This window comes from Dendrobates tinctorius, unplaced genomic scaffold (assembly GCF_039654945.1).
Source record: "Dendrobates tinctorius isolate UK_male_01 unplaced genomic scaffold, ASM3965494v1 ptg000051l, whole genome shotgun sequence".
NCBI lineage: Eukaryota > Metazoa > Chordata > Amphibia > Anura > Dendrobatidae > Dendrobates > Dendrobates tinctorius.
The window spans coordinates 7247650-7265423 of NW_027361719.1; the positions used below are offsets into that span (position 1 = coordinate 7247650).

At 40.2% G+C, this 17774-nt stretch overlaps 1 protein-coding gene across 1 annotated transcript; it reads left to right on the top strand.

Moving 5' to 3' along the window:
• The first annotated feature begins 2175 nt into the window (after positions 1-2175).
• On the top strand, positions 2176-15125 carry LOC141091386 (chymotrypsin-like elastase family member 1). The gene is made up of 8 exons (XM_073576941.1): positions 2176-2216; positions 4138-4220; positions 5308-5408; positions 5502-5627; positions 7387-7523; positions 7739-7884; positions 13294-13446; positions 15034-15125. Exons 1-8 carry the CDS (start codon positions 2177-2179, stop codon positions 15049-15051), a joined length of 804 nt encoding a protein of 267 aa, XP_073433042.1. The 5' UTR covers position 2176; the 3' UTR covers positions 15052-15125.
• The last annotated feature ends 2649 nt before the right edge of the window (positions 15126-17774 follow it).

Sequence of the window (17774 nt, forward strand, 5' to 3'; positions counted from 1 at the left end):
CAGTTCAAGTTCGTCAGATTGTAACACGCAGTATTGGGCACAACACTTCTTGTTTCCTTAATATAGTACATTTTCAGCATTACTATCTGCTCCTCGTGGACTATCCCTACATTTTCTGGTTCTGTCAGTCCCAGGGATTTTCCATCCAGTTCCCCAGTACATCCAGGATCTGTTACCTTCCTGTCTTCCTTTCAAGCAGTTCCACGTCCATCATCCCCTGTGCGCCAGAGGATAAAGCACTATTTGTAGTACCAGTAGAGGAGTAAAGAGGCACCTACTTTTTGATCTGCAAATATTGGTGTGGATGGCCATTCATATAAAACTTCTACAGGTGTAAAGAAGTGTCAGTTAAGACGTGAAATGACCGTAGTCCGTTGTTTATCCTCTCACCTGCTTTAACTCCTGTTTTTACCTGCTTGCCATGAAGAATGATGCCCGTGTGTGGAATAAAGGATTTTTAATTCAAAGGATATGGGTGAGTGCTGCATTTCTATTCCTACTTTTTGAATTTATTTGTAGTACCTATATTGAGCCTTGAGCTCCGGATGTCTGAAAGGGATTCCAGTAAGGCCTCCCACTGCCCTGAATAATATTTTCTTGAAGCACTAAGAGCCCACTGCACTTGAACTTGATCTTGGTTAAAGTACTTCCCTATCTGACTATCTATCAGGAAGCAATCCTTTTTATACTGGGACTTGTCCCTCCCATTACGTGCTAGTACCAAACCTTAACTATGTCTGTCCCTACATTATGTAGCTGGGCAGATCACCTTAATAAAACTATGCATTACAGTTACCTTCTGTCAGCCACTAGGGAAAAATTAAAATGGGGCACCTCTTTGACTTGCCCTGCGCAACACTAAACGTCCTAGCATCCCTAGACAGGTTCTTTCACCCCATGCATCGATCACGTTCCCATCTCTGTTTTAGCCTGAGAATGAACTTACTAATGTGATGACAAGAAGGAACATTATTCCTGCACCAACATAAAGACATAAGGCCCCGTTACACATAACGATGTCCCAGCGATCCCAACAACGATCCGACATGGATGGGATCGCTGGGACATCGTTAGGCTGATCGCTGGTGAGCTGTCACATAGACAGCCCCTCCAGCGATCAGGACCAGCGAGCAAGCTGGTTTCTAATGTAAACATCGGGTATCCAGGAGCCGCGGCTCTTGGATACCCGCTGTTTACCTTGGAAACCGGTGTACATGCTGGTTTCCAAGGTAAACATTGGGTATCTAAGAGCCGTGCTGCTCCTGGATACCCGCTGTTTACCTTGGAAACCAGTACGCCGGTTTCCAAGGTAAACAGCGGGTATCCAAGAGCCGCGGCTCCTGGATACCCGATGTTTACATTAGAAACCAGCGTCGCTGATCGCTGGTCTCGCACTGCCACATGCAGCAATGCGCGCTGGCCAGCGGGAGACCAGCGATCAAAAAATGGTCCAGTCCGATCGAGCATGATCAGCAATACCTGGCAAGGGGGCCGGTCGCTGATCCCCGTCACACACAGAGATCTCGCTGGCGAGATCGCTGTGGCGTCACAAAATCAGCGATCTCGCTAGCGTGACGGGGCCTATAGAGTGAAACAGACAAGGGTAAAAGAAACAGCAAACACGCAACGTGCTCCCAGATTACTTAAAGGGGAAGTAAACAGCAAGACTAACCAAATAAGAGATATGGTAAAGGAAGACACTCAAACAAAGGACTTGACTATTTCCCAGAATCTAAATTAGCACATGACCAGAAGATTAGTGGTAAAGTAGCAACTGGGGACCCATAGCCAAAGCAAACATTCAGAATTTGGGATTCATTTTATTTAGGAGTTCTGAAGTATGATACCAAAACATGAGAATCTTGTATTGATTTTCTTTATACAGGTTACAAATCGAAGTTCTTTAGACAAAATAGTCAGCCAAAGTAGGTAAACGAGTTTAATATGGCAGCTAGCTATGTATACAGTCATTTCTCACTGCTTCTATGTATACTGTTCCTAACATTTTTCATGTTTCTCAAGGTTTGTGAGATGATCTAAAAAAAGTAACAGTCAAAGATCAAATACACCATTAGGGACACCTGCAAACGTTCTCATTAGTTATAATATAGAGCTACCACCTTATAAATACAGGCTCTCCTATAACATACAGCATTTTACAGATACAAGCCACAAAATGTTTCGTCTGCTGTTACTAGCTTCTCTTGTCCTGCTTGGTAAGATTTCTTTTGTGGTATTATACAAAGCAGAAAAACTTAAATGGGTTTTTCCACGAACAAATTTAAATTTAATATTAATTTTAATTAATATACCTTTGAATAATAATAATTTCCACAATAGGATGTGTTTAGAAAAAGTGTTCCTGTTCTGAGATAATCTTATAAATGTGCCCCTGCTGTGTAATGGCTGTGTCTGACCATGCAGGAATCAGGTCTGATCATACCACAGCTCCTGGGCAGGGGAGGAAGCAAGAGAGCTGCGGATCACAGCTGATTCTTTTTGTATGATAACGCTTTTCCCTCCTTATTTTTTAAAAAAAATTACATCAAAGAAAGATATTTGTGATCCCCTGCTGTAATGTCTGTAGAGTGAGGAAAAAAAGTATTTAGTCAACCACCAATTGTGCATGTTCTCCCACTTGTTTCTGGTGTCCTTCGACAGCTCTTTGGTTTTCACCATAGTGGAGTTTGGAGTGTGAATGTTTGAGGTTGTGGACAGGTGTCTTTTATACTGATAACAAGTTCAAACAGGTGTCATTACTACAGGTAATGTGTGGAGGACAGAAGAGCCTCTTAAAGAAGTTGCATGTTTTTAGGTGACCAAATACTTATTTTCCACCCTAATTTGCAAAACAAATCTTGCCAAATCAGACAAGGTGGTTTTCTGGATTTGTTTTCTCATTTTGACTCTCATAGTTGTGGTCTACCTTTGATGTCAATTACAGGCCTCTCTCATCTTTTTAAGTGGGAGAACTTGCACAATTGGTGGCTGACTAAATCCTTTCTTTCCCCACTAGATACTCTTTACTTCCCCCCTGCCCAGGAGCTGTGGTGTGATCAGACCATGTCTCTGCACGGTTAGACACAGCCATTACACAGTAGGGGCACATTTATAACACAGAACAGGAACATTTAACACATCCAAATGTGGAAATTATTATTATTCTAAGATCTATTGATTAAAATGAACTTTGTGGAAAAACCCCTTTAATCTTCTTAACATAGTCAAATTCTCAAGGTGCTGTTATAGATTAGTATTATCCAGTCTAACACTTACTGGCTATTTATAGATGTGGATTTTACATTGATAATTCATTAGATTCCTGTCTTACATGCTGTGAAAGGCTTGCAAAGCTTGACTTCTGCCACCACTGCCCTCAGCGCAATGCCAGTCTGAGCAATGAGTGGAACTGTTCACGGTGGACACACATGTATTGCATGCTACACGAGGTATAAGGTGGCACATCCGTTGCCACTAATGGGGCTGAAGGTTTAACCGTCATTGATCTAAGGGCAGATAAGGGGCAACAGTAGTATTCATCATTCCAGTATATCTGCCATAATACTTTATCTTTAGTAAATTAGTTTAGGTGGGAATCTGTTTTTTTTATGGTACAGGTGTTTATGACGGCTGCAAAGTCTGGCATGACTAGTAAATTAGTACCGTAAATACGTTTTTACTGCGCCCATTCTTGATCTTGTCCCCACTTCTGATCATTCTTAGAGTATGTGCTCTAAACGTCTTTATCAGATGGATTCTGCCCGGAACACATCTGAAAAAAATATTGTTATATAACACAATGCATTGGAATATCTCGTTTTCGACGACAGTTAGATGTAAAGTTAAGGTAACTCTGTATTTTTTCAGAGTTCACAAAGGAAATAATTCAATGTCAAATTCAAATCATCTTTGTATGTGTAGACTGATAGAGATGAGAAGTTTTAGAACTATGTCTGTTGTCTACATTGAAACAGCATCTAATAGCTTCACATCTTTGATCACAATATATTGGAAATTTTATAGAAGATATACCTTAAAGGCTGCGTAGTCCTGGAATTGCTTTATGTTGGTTCTTTTTCATTGACACAATATTTAAGCTGAGTCAAAAGTAAGTGTAGAAAATCTCTATTTTCTCAGGTCAATGTGATGAAGACTTTGCAGACCAAAATGGACGCGTTGTAGGAGGAACGGATGTTGTTAAGAACAGTTGGCCTTGGCAGGTAAGTGTCTATTCTATCACTGAATTTAAGTTTATAACATAGAAGGTCACTCTGACATACTGATAGGCAATTTATATTGTGAGTCCCAATAGGATCAGTGATGTCTGTAAAGCACTGCGGAATATAATGACTATATGTAAGCAAACAAAATATACTGCATATTAATAACCCAATGGAAGAAGGTTGTGGTAGGCTGTAAACACTAAAGGCCGTTTCTTCCTCCTAAGGTGACAATTGAAATAGTTTTCCTCCGCCCAAAAAAGTCATAATTAGGAAATTAAATCTAAAATCACATTTCATTTAAGTAAGCTACCCTATGGACTGTACTGTCTCATGGATAAGGAGTTAGTCGTGCTCGGATAACGTCTTATCTGAGCATGCTAGGATGATGTCCAAACATCTGGGTGTGCTCGTATATTATGTTCGAATCCCTGTGGCTGCATAATTTGTGGCTACAAAAAAGATAAAAACGGAGTGCTATACTTACCAATTAAAATTTGCTTATATATGCATGTGTAGGGCATAGGACCTTTAATATTTAATTATACATTTCGATATACCCATGATATTTATATACTACAGGAGTTTTGCTACTATTTATGCATTATTTTATATGTACCAGGTTTCAATACAGTTATGTGTGTAATTTGTGTCTTTTCTGTTTTATAATGGAATAAAAATGACTTTACTATTTATCAGCTTGCATTTCATCTTTTTTGAGGTTATTAAGATTGCACAAAGCAGCACAACAAATAGTGAAAAATTTAAAAAGCAAAAAAATAACTGGCAGATATGCTGTTTTGTCTATGGTATATTCCATCCAATGAAGACTTAAGAAAAGTTTGTTAAACAGTTAGATACAATATACCCCAAAATGATGTCACTGACAAACACGACTCATCCCACAAATAACAATCCCTTGTACGACTATGTTGCCAAAAAAATAGTTATGGTTCATGGAACTCGACAATAAAAAATGAAAAAAAACAAAAATGATTTGCCATAAAGGCTAAAACTGGCTGCAATGCCAAAGAGTATGATATTTAGATAATGTGATGACTTTCTATATCCATATATTTCTCATAAGGTTAGTCTGCAGTATCTTTCTGGTGGTTATTGGTACCACACCTGTGGAGGCAGCCTGATCCGTACTAACTGGGTGTTGACAGCTGCTCACTGTGTAGACTGGTGAGTTTTGTTGCTTTAAATATCCCTTTATAAGCCACTTTGTGTCAAGTATCAATTTTTGAACCATTTTTTTTACCCATATTTATCTAATAGGTCAGCAACTTTTCGTGTGGGTCTTGGAGATCACAATCTGTACCAAAGTGACGGTACTGAGCAGGTTATTGGTGTGGATAAAGTCATCTACCATTCCAGATGGGACGCAAACAATCTGGCTGCTGGGTATGGATAATGTCAAGCTTAGATGAGTAATCAACCTATACATTTAAAGGCTGGGTGCACACGACCATAGATTCTCTCATCTGAGAGAATCGAGTCAATTATGCAAATGATACTGATCAAACTCTGATCCAAGTGAGATCATAATGTGATCCGATTCTCTGGGATGTGGAGAAGATAGAAAAAAAAAGGCTCCATCTTCTCTATTCTGTCAGTCTATGGAAATCAGATTGCACTCAGATGTAATCGGAGTGAAGTCCAAGATTTTCCACATACTCATTGACTTGCGAATATCAAATCAAACTTGGGCATGCAGCGATTTTTTTCTACTGACTAGCTCTGTCTAAGTCAAAAGCCAGTGAACAAAGACAATATTCAAGGGAGCAGGTCAAATGGTGATACAAAAGATAGACTAGAACTAAATTATGACATTTTGACCCGTCCCAGGTCTTAATCATTAAGTCACTGTTTTCTGAAGGTAGAGGAGCAAGGTATCATAATAATGAAAGGAGAAGGGGGGAGAATTTCCCTGAGAGATCCACAAAGAGTTTGCTGAATGGTGGATGTAGCGAGGATTGTTGGCTGACTAGCTGGTCTGTTGGCCCTGAATAGTGGCGCTCTCATGCCTTGCTGCAGTGCAATATTTTTCACCATGAACTCATGAGTGTGGTGAATTTTGATCTACTACTACCAAGGCCTTCACAGCTTATTCCTCCATCACCTCACTTCTCAACAGTGTGCACACTAAACTTTACCCTAAAGAAAAAGTCAGACTTGTGCACTACCCCATACAATAACATGGAGAAGAACAAGGAATGTGGGGAAAGGAAAAGTCAGCTCACCAGTCTCTGTAGGAATCTAGTAGTCGGACACGCACGGAGGCAACTTGATCAAGGGTGTAGTAGATAGTGAAGGAAAAAAAGGTGAAAAATCTCCAGCGTGAAGACTGAATGAAGGTAAAATTCCAGTTTATTCAGAACGTCTTTAAAAAAATATTATCTAAAAATCTAAAAATATAATCTAAAATTCCTTCTGAACATTATTTTTAATCACTTCACCCTTTTCATCCTGTAAAAATCCTGTAGCATCTTTGACTTTTCTTTTGCTTTTGACATACCTCCAAAAGCCTTTTGTACTGCTTTTGGTCTCCCTTGCAAGCCTTACTTCACTACTGACTTTAGCTGTTCTAACACTTGCCCTGTGTTATATTCTTTACATATGCCCCCATATTTCCATTTGATTTCCATTTGTTTCCTTTTTAACAAGTGATTAAGGTCTGTGTTCATCCATCCTGGTCTCTTTAAGTGCTTCCAATTCATCCTTCTTTTCGGGATTATTACTGATTGAGCAGTGAGAATTTGATTTTGCAAAATCTCCCATCTTTCTTGGACATTTCTGTCCTTTAGAACATCCAGCCCTTGGACCTTTCCTACCCTCTTTCTGAGTCCATTAAAATCTGTCTTTCTGAAGTCCAACCTTAAAGTCTGAATCCTTGCTGGTCTTCCGCCTCTTGTAATCCAAAATCAAGGATAGCATGATCGCTGGATCCTAAATTCCCGGCTACCTTTACTTCCTCAACTATTTCCTCCTTGTTGGTAAGAATTAGGTCCAAGATTGCAGATCTTCTTGTTCTCTCTAATACCCTTTAAAAGATAAACTTGTCATATGAATTCATGAACATCTCTCTATATTATTCTTTCATGTCAGTGGCACATACATAAGCTCACCGGGTCTAAGCATCTCTGTCATATTTTCCTTGTAGCTTTGATATTGCAGTGCTCCGTTTGGCTGCTCATGCAGTTCTTAATCAAGTTGTCCAGCTTGCCTATCTACCCGGTGACGGTGCTATCCTTCCCAATGATCATCCGTGCGTTGTTACTGGATGGGGCGCAACTGACAGTAAGTTTGGTCCAAAGCTTAAGTTGTTAAGTTGTATCTGCAAGAGATGGTTAATGAGATTGAGTAGTCTTATCCAGCTCTAACTTATATAATGAAAATGTATGCAGCATGGCTCCTCTTGGCTCCGGTCATACAGTTGCTGTGTTAGTTGCAGTGTATCAGTGTGGGGCTGTCAGCCTTATGGACAATTGCTAGAATTAATCTTTGTATTACAGCATATGGATCTGTTGCACCCATCCTTCAGCAGGCCCCACTGCCTGTGGTGTCACATGAAGTTTGCTCTTCCTACTCCTACTGGGGGAGCACAGTCAAGAACACCATGGTGTGTGCTGGAGGCAATGGAATCCACTCTGGATGCTTTGTAAGATATTTCATTTTTTTATTATGTATATTAATGTTTTACAATCATGACATATATTCATATCATAACAAATGCATATTTCACAGTAAAAATTGTTAACTCAGACTGATGTCTATCCTGATGCCTATCCTGTAGACTGTGAGCCCTCGCGGGCAGGGTCCTCTCTCCTTCTGTACTTGTGTGTCTCTTGTTTAACACATGTTTATTGTACCTGTCTATATTTCCCCTTTTCACATGTAAAGCGCCATGGAATAAATGGCGCCATATAAATGTATAATAATAATTTTCTAGTGAAGGCATGTATTTACTGTGAAATAACAATTCTTGAGCAATTGGAGAACTCAGTACTGCACCTTTTTTATGTTATTGCTGTTCAAAACTTAAGAATAAGTTTATAACTGGGTGTTATTATTTCCCCTAGTTAGCCTCTACCTGACGTGATGTACAGGTACATTACACATCAACAGGCAATGAAGGTTATTAAAAATAAGAATATTTGAAAAAAAAAAACTATTTTTCCCAGTTTAGAAGTAAAGAAAAAAATTCCCTCACCTTTAAAGATTTTCACGCCTCCCAAAAAACAAAATTAAAAGCGATCAATATGTTGTACTCCGAAATGGTACTTAGAAACATGTGTAGATAGCAAAGGTGTATTACCCCACAAGAAAGTCTATTGATATTTGCCATTCAGGTTAAAAAGTAATTTTTATTATGATTAATCTAAAACAATAGATCACACAATCCAACAGAAAAACAAAATGTGGGAAGTGCATGGACAAACAAACAAGTATATCAAATGATATAACTATTCAGCCAGATTTCCCTGATGGTATTCTCTGGTGCCTCTCAGAGATCCAATCAATATGAGATTGGATTAATGTATAGGGTCAGATCCACTTCTCAGATGAATATCACCTTATTAGTAGGTCTGATAAGTGCAGCCTCGCTGCTCATCTAGTGGCCTCACCCCGTATTACCCACAGCTTACTCATCTAAACATGCCTTTCAATGTCTCTGCACACAGTTATGAGTACATAATTTAAAAAGATGGGTTATATGTTATACAATATTAAGTCCATATACCCAGCATGCAAATGTAAGTGGCTACCTCAGTTTATGCATTGGTTAATCTTATCACTGGAGTTGAGTGAATATGTTCGGAAACCGATCACCAGATCCGAATTTGCCACATTCACGCCATATTGGTACCGTATTAGTGCCAAATGTATGTTTGACGATCGTTTCCGAACATATTCGCTCATTTCTACTTCCATTGATTGCAATTACGATTGGCTATGTTTGGTGAATATTGCAAAAGCAATATTCCCCGCCGATCGTAATCTGAAACGAATATTGACAAACTCGCTAAACTCCAGTTATCACAACCACAAAAAATATAGGTACCGTAACCTCTAGATCATGCTAGATACAACTAGGTCAATGATGCAAATTGATAAGGAGCTTCTAGAGAAAAATGTATCATGTTTATTGTATCATCATACAAATAGTAGCAGTATCAACTCCCATAGAAATTGAAATGGTAAAATAACAACAGGTTACTTGTATTTAGTGCACAAGTTAACATTAAACCATTTCCCATATAACGGCATATTCTAGCAAGGAAATGGATTTAGTACATCTTTTAATTGTCCTTTTTTTGCAAGCGGGTGGCTGTCCCCCTTCAGAAGCACTCCCAACGCGTTTGTGTCTCTTATTCATTAGCAGAGTAAGAAGGAAAAATGTGCAAAACTGCATACCATAAGCCTGACAGAGTACCGTCATTGCTATCTGTCTGTGTGCGTTACAAAGTAAAAGTGACGCACTTCCGATTTATGAAAAAAAGCCGAGAGCAGATATCCGGTCTTCGGATCACATTGGCAACAAGAGACGCAAACAACGCTTACTGCGCATGTGTCAGCCAAACATCACTCCACTGGTTATCTATATCGCAACCAGGGCCGGCCCGAACGTATAGGCGAACTAGGCGGCCGCCTAGGGCACCGACCCAAAGGGGGCGCCAGAGAAAAAATAGAAAAAATTATAAAAAATCTTTTCAAAAGGCAAAAAGTTTTAGGGATGGAAAGAAAAGTGTACATATTTAAGGGCAAATATGACGCAAGAGAGGTTGGTTGGGTTGGCAACAATTTCGATAGAATCTGAAGTTGCTAAACAAATTAATCTCGGTGACTTAGTGTCATCCTTTTAAAAAAAAAAAAGGCAAGGAAGCAAAAATTTTAATTACCTATGGTCGTTTTTGTTTTGTGTTATTGATTACTTTGTATATATTTGTCCTATACAACTTCTCAGAAGATTAAAGAGTTAGGAGAGAGTTAATTGATCATTGTTGTTGTGGTTTATTTTGCTCCTAAATTTATATCCCAAGTTTTCATCTACTGCCAAGAATAGTAGGGGCACAACAAAATAGTTTCGCCTAGGGCCGGCCCTGATCGCAACCATGGTTTGATTAAAGGGGAAATGATACCGGATGGTGAGTCGGTATCACACTGACTGTCCATTCCTTGTAAAATATCTACAGTGGAGAAATCTAATATATAAAGTAAGAAAAAACAATTGTATAATCTCAACAATAACAATAAGCATTTTAAAGGCGCAGAGTCACCGACCAATTAAATGATCCTATGAGGATCACTTAGAGGAATTCATGTGGATCAGAGTGGTACACAATGAGCTTGATGTGGTGAGATACATCCCAGTCAAGACAAAAATGAGAGAGACATAACAAATGTAGCTCCTGACATTCAACGTGTTGGATTATGCAGGCCAGTGACAAAGACCACTATATATCGACAAGACCAGTCCTCCTATTATTGCAGCAAAAAATGGAGAGAGGAGCGGAGCAATTGTCTGGAAACCAAAAGTCAGAGTGTCACCAAGTAATGATTGAAGGGAATATTTACTATGGGCGAAAAGCAATAGTGTCAATATAGTTAACCACACTTCCCAAGAATATGCTTCACAGAAATAAATAAAGAAGTTGGAACAAAGTCCTACCATGCTAATATAATACAATGCAAATAAAAATATGAAGGGAATTTTTTTCTATTAGGTGAAAATAGTATATCACTAAAGCAGATGTCTGCTGTATCAAGGGTCAGTATGTAACCAAAATTGGAATGAGGCAAACAAATTTCTGGATAAAGAATCTAGCCAGAATAAGGCATAAGGATAAATAGAAACAATCCCAATTCAGGTAGGCTGAAGACAAAAAGTACAACTAATATGTAATAAAGTAAAGAAAAGTAGAAGAGACCTGTGTGGCAGCCAAAGGAGCAATTTTGGTTACACACTGACTGGTGGGAGAAGGGCATGACTAGGTGAGAACCTGACCTTACTAGAGCCCCTGATGGTGGGGTTAGGTTTGGCTCCTGATGGACATCAGGTGGCACTCCAGGACAGACCACGGGCGCGCGGCAGCTGACCCCCAAGGGACTGATAGGTGGAACGGCCCGGAGTACAGCAGATACAGACAGTCATGGTGGGAATACAGGAACGAGAGATGCAGATAACATGCTGTCAGGGCTGGCTAGTCTGGGGAAAAAAGCGCCCCATCAACTAGTCAAAGGCCTAATTAGCATAGGAAAAGATAACTTTATGTAAACTTTTTTAAAACATGCATTTATGTGATAATAACTATAAAGGCTCATTCCCACTTGCGATGAAATCGGACGAATGCAATCTGATTAAGAATCAGGTTGCATTCGGACCAATGTTATTCTATTGTGTGTTCATCTGCAATTTTTTTTCCAGATCAGATCATGATCAGACTGGAAAAAAATTGCAGCATGCTGCGATTCTAATCAAAAATCGGATCGCATTCAGCAATAGAACTCAATGGGCGCGATAAAAAAATTGCACAGCACTCGGACCATGTGAGTGCTGTCCAATTTTTATACACCGTTATCCTTTGAAAGCCAGCAATTCATCTGCCGTGTACTGTAAAATCACAGCAGGAGCTGACAGGATAGAAGAAATTGTTTACACACAGTAAATACATGCAGAATAGGTAGATATACAGATGTATGTGACAAATACAATTAGTACAGTGTGTGTGCAGCTTACTGTACATGTATTTAATTATTAAATGATTATTTTTCTGAAAAAAAATGTCATCATAGACATCTGCATATCTATCTATTCTATGTGTATATACTATATGTAATCCATCTCTTCTATCCTGTCGGGTCTCGATGTGATTTTACTGTACTCGGCAGATGAATTGTCGGCTTTTTATCTCTCCCTGTATCTATCTATCTATCTATCTATATTTGTGTGTGCGTGTTTTGAAGAATATTTTGTTTGAAAATGATGTGTAAATGACATAGAATTGCTCTATGTAAAAGCTCATGTTAATATCGCATTGCAATCGGGTAGCAATCAAATGTAAATCGGATGCTAGGTGTGAAAAATCGGATTCTACTTGCATAAAAATGCATGACACTTGCATGACACTCGCAATACATTCATCTTACTTTGCAGCAACAAAATTGGACCGATTTTAAAATCGCAAGTATGTCTCCGGCTTTAAGGGCTGGTTAGGAAGGTATCGTTAATTAAGCAACAAATACACAAGTGCTGGTGGGTTGGAGGGCATGGGGGACATGCCAGGTTTCTCTAAGAAACTATGTTAACCAAATACATTATTTTCAGAAGGAAAAGCTTGGGATCCTAGGATTGTTCCCAAAAATATCCATATTGCCATAATGACTCCATGCATAAAGTGGCAACTCATCCAAAAAGTCACAATACAATACAATTTTCTTTCTAAAAACGTTTGTCTAATGTATCTATTTTTCAATGGATGAGTGGGCCATTTTGTAGATGCCACCGCTTCCCACTGATCACACTGCTGCACCACGCATGCTAGTAAAGCACATGCGTAAGCAAGGAGACCAGAAGCAAGATTTTGCCCTGCCGCTTTTGAGTTTCACTATCTAGCAGCAGGGACTTCTAATAAAGTAGCGGTATGTCAGGGGGAGCAACATGCACCCACTCACCAACACTGAACATGGTATCTGCTCCATCAGTGATATGTTGTCAGTGTTCAATATCATAGTAAATATTCAACAACCAGTATCTAATACTACATCTTAGTTGAAGTTCAGATAACCAATACATGAGATATATATAATTTTGGGCTGTGAATACTTATGTAGAGCAATATATAGATACAATAGCTAGTTCTCCCCTCTCACACGTGCATGAAGTTGTTTCTGACTATTCACACACAGGCAAGGAAAGGGAAACTACATGCTGCTGGATGGTAAGGAAGATGACAGTTTCTGCTAACATATACAATATTTATAGGTATTACAGTTGAATGAAAAAAAATGTTAACAAAAGATACACTTCAATCATCTGAGTAATGTTAACTTCACTGTGTAATTTTAGGGCGACTCTGGCGGCCCCCTCAATTGCCAAGTAGGAAGTGGTTATTATGAAGTTCATGGTGTGACCAGTTTTGTGTCGTCTCTTGGATGCAATGTCTACCTTAAACCAACAGTCTTCACCAGGGTTTCTGCCTACATTGGATGGATCTTTGATGTAAGTCTACAATTTACAATAAAAGTCTTATAGTTCATGAATCCAATCAATAATTTCTAGCTTGGACATTCATGGTGCCTTGTGGAGGTTTTATCAATGTAAATATAGGCCTCATGAACTCATGTATTATACGTTCCTTTTTGTTCTATACCATAACAGGTTACAATACAGGAACATGGGGTCTTTGCTGACCCTGTATACCACTAATTTGATAGACAGGCATTCAAAGGTTCTGTTTTTTTGTATTACATACGCCCATCACATACCATACAATGCTGAGGTATACTTCTTGAGTAACATTGCTTCAAAAGGAGGACAGCTGTAATGACTCCTGGAGTGGACCTTCTGGGCCATGATACCAACCCATCCTGGGTGAGCTGACCTAGTGAGGACCACCCCCTATACAGGGTGCATCAGGGGCAGTCCCAGGGGGATGAATGACTGCTGGTACCAGGTGGCCGGCTCGAAGGAGGCGCGAGAGACTTTGTCTAGCAGGGTGAATACGGGGGCACGCTGGGTACAGGAGGGCACAGAGCGCATACTCGGAAGAACGCGGGGACCTGAATACAAAGAGTGACCATGCAGGAACCTAGCTGGCCTAGCAGGGAAGCAAAGTGAAAATCAGGCGCCTCCCCTAGCAGGAAGCAACCTGATATACTAGTGGCTGCTGCAGGTCAGGAAAGACTTCCGGGTCAATAGCTTCATTTAGAATAAGAGGCCAGAGACGCGTGCGACCGCAGCCTAAGCCGAGGACGGATTGCGCGCAAGTCACCGGATCCAGAGACCGACCGTGAAACCGGAAGCAAGGACACTGAGCGGCGCGCCCCTCCTCCAGAGACCTGCCAGGATGCTGAAGCGAGGTGAGTAAGTCGAGGTGGCGTGGCCCGGGTTGTAACTACATCCTCACAATAGGGCATCTGACAAAGCCTATACAGCAGTGCATGGAGGAAGAGTGGCACTATATTGAAATCTATATGAGCCTTTATGTAATGTCTACAGGTTTTCAATGATTTCAGCACTGAGTACTGCCCAACATGGCTAGTCTTAGCTATGTGTGACTTCTGTAGTCACAAAGGGCACCAGCTAGGTTCAAGATGCCATTTTTTTGTGCACCACTGGCTCACCTCAATGGAGCCGCATCACCCCTCTGTCTAGACTCGGATTAGTAACGCCACTCATGATGTAAGAATTTTTAGTGTTTATTGAAGCAGTTTCCAGGCGCAATCTACCTGAAAAAGATGTTGTGTGCACATATTCTAAATCAGTTTTCCTGGGATATAAAAAGATAACCTGCTGATCATGCATTTTCCCTGGATTTGTAAACCAAAACCTTGGGGTTGGGGACACCAAAGGACAATTTTGCGCAATTTTGTTGGACAGTCATGATAACCAATGGTTGGAACATTCCTCCAGTCCACCATTCTAGGATAGATAACACATATGTGTTTGAATAGCTTGTTTGGCTGCTGATAAACAGCCTTAACCTTTGAGAAAAAAAAAAGATCTTGCTATACAATGGGAAAGTTTTATTTGTATATTCATTTGGTTACTACTGGGCAACTTATTATATTCTTTTCTTTGTTTCAGAATATCAATGCCAACTAAAATGATGAAGAGGCAGCTGCTACGAAATCTCAAAAATGTGTTTATAACGTAAATAAACATGCAATTCTAAGTTCCTCTCATGTCAATGTGTGTCACTTAGGTTTTCTAATTTTTTTTTATCTTTGACATAAATGTAAATAGTTGCCAGTTGCAGGATTTTTCATCATTAAAGAGGGCGTTTCACCCGTTTGAGCCTGTTAAACTGGCCACATCATGGAATAGCAGCTGCAGGGCAAAGTAAATCATAGTTTTTATTTTTGAATTTCTCCTCTCTATTATGGAGATTTTAGGGTGTACAGTTTAGAATATAATTTATGCTAATTTCAAGTGGGTGTTTCTTCTTTGGGGGCATATAATTCTTCCTCTGCATGAGAATGTCCAATAATAAACCGGCAGTATCATGCAGGGGAGAAAAGAACACGGCCTTCTCACTGATCTCTGCAGTTACTGTGTAGAGATTCAGCTAAGCTGAGTTATGGAACAAAACATACACTTCCAGACCTTATCTCGCAGTACTGTCAGCTGTCACCCTACTGACTGCCATGAGATGAGATCTGGAAGTGTTTGTAGTGATACATAACTCAACTATATTTAAATACAGTAGCTACAGAGATCAATGAGGAAAGGAGGGCCTGTTCTTTTCTCCCTTGCATGACACTGCTGACTTATAATTGGTCAACATCATGCAGGAAAAGAAGTACATGGCTCCAGAAAAGACTCTCTGGCAATGCCCAGATGAACTATAATAAATTGTAACCTAAACTTTATAAGTTAATCAGCAGACAAATTTAAAAAAAATATATTAACTACATTTTACTCAGGTCTGCAGCCACTATTCTATAATGTGGCCAGTTTAACATTCTCAAATTGGTGAAAGGTCCTCTTTAAATAAGAAGCAATAAGAAAAAGAAGAAAAAAATGTCCTTTCAAGCAAATATGTCAATAGACTGCACAATATAATGAGGACTGTAAACTCACTTTAACCCTTTTACCCCCAAGGGTGGTTTGCATGTTAATGACCAGACCAATTTTTACAATTCTGACCATTGTCCCTTTATGAGGTAATAACTCTGGAATGCTTCCATTGATCCCGGTGATTCTGACATTGTTTTCTCGTGACATATTGTACTTCATGATAGCGTAAAATTTCTTTGATATTACCTGCGTTTATTTGTGAAAAAAACAAAAATTTTCAAATTTTGTAATTTTCCAGCTTTGAATTTTCATGCCCTTAAATCACAGAGATATGTCACATAAAATACTTAATAAGTAACATTTCCCACATGTTAACTTTACATCAGCACAATTTTGGAACCAAATTTTTTTGGTTAGGAAGTTATAAGGGTTAAAAGTTAAACAGCGATTTCTCATTTTTACAACACCATTTTTTTAGGGACCACATCACATTTGAAGTCACTTTGAGGGGTCTATATGATAGAAAATACCCAAAAGTGACACCATTCTAAAAACTGCACCCCTTAAGGTGCTGAAAACAACATTCAAGAAGTTTACTAACCCTTCAGGTGCTTCACAGGAATTTTTGGAATGTTTAAAAAAAATGAACATTTAACTTTTTTTCACTAACAATTTGCTTCAGGTCCTTTTTTTTTTTTTATTTTACCAAGGGTAACAGGAGAAATTAGACCCCAAAAGTTGTTGTACAATTTCTCCTGAGTATGCTGATACTCCGTATATGCAGGTAAACCACTGTTTGGGCGCATGGCAGAGCTCGGAAGGGAAGGAGCGCTGTTTAACTCTTTCAACGCAAAATTGGCTGGAATTAAGATCGGACGCAATGTCACATTTGGAGAGCCTGTAAGGGGTACGACCGTACCACAGGTACCTGCGTGCTGGGTCCGGAACTGTTGAGGCTGCATCCCCTGTTTCCTGGGGGAAGCAATAGCGAGTTGGACCGTCCTCCTGAAAGTGGGGGGTGGGGGAATATAAAGGAGCTAGTGCGCGCAGCAGAGGGGAGCTTGGCGCCAATCCGGGGCAGAGCACAGTCAGGTGAGCGGTGCACCCTGTCCTCCCCACCGAGTACTGACGCTGTGACAGGACACATTGGGAGAGTCCCCCGCCGTCTGCATAGAGACTGCTGCGCTCAGGGGAGTCGTGTGTTCAGCAGTCCAGAGAAAAGAGTGCTCCATCCAGGGAGCATCAGCATCGTGCAGGCCAGCGTCCACTACCAGAGAAAATTGTGCCGTATGCTCCGTGTCCGTGAATACAGCACATGTGCCACATAAGAGGGACCGGGTATGGGACACCTGCTCCCTGACTTTGCCAGTGTATATTTGACGAGCCACGTTGGGCTTGTGCAGGACTGTGGCCCGCAACCTTGCCAGCCACTGCAGCATATGGACTAGGGACAGCGGAAGGTACCGGAGACTGACCGCTGCTGCCAGAAGACAGGGCTTTGATGCCCACTGGACCCCATTGGAAAAAACACCGTGCCCGCCGTTGCCAGCGCTATTGACTTCATAGTCTTAAGGACTACTGACTTGCTAATCACTGGAACTGCCGTTACCTGATCCTTTATTCTTTAACTAAGAATATCCTTTGCAAATTGCACTGTTTAATCCCCTGATTAACTGTGAACCTCCCTGCATGGAGTATTCCCCTGTTTATTAAAAATTGTTAACCCTTGCTCTGCCTCCTGTCTGTCACTACATCCCGCAACCTGCTCACAAGCCCCTGATGTGCCTAAACAGTGGAAACCCCCACAA

Coding starts and splice junctions, on each gene's coding strand:
- LOC141091386 (XM_073576941.1), top strand. CDS start 2,177: ATGTTTCGTCTGCTGTTACTAGCTTCTCTTGTCCTGCTTG. Junction 5,628..7,386: donor GCAAACAATCTGGCTGCTGG/GTATGGATAATG, acceptor TTTTCCTTGTAG/CTTTGATATTGCAGTGCTCC. Junction 7,885..13,293: donor GAATCCACTCTGGATGCTTT/GTAAGATATTTC, acceptor GTGTAATTTTAG/GGCGACTCTGGCGGCCCCCT.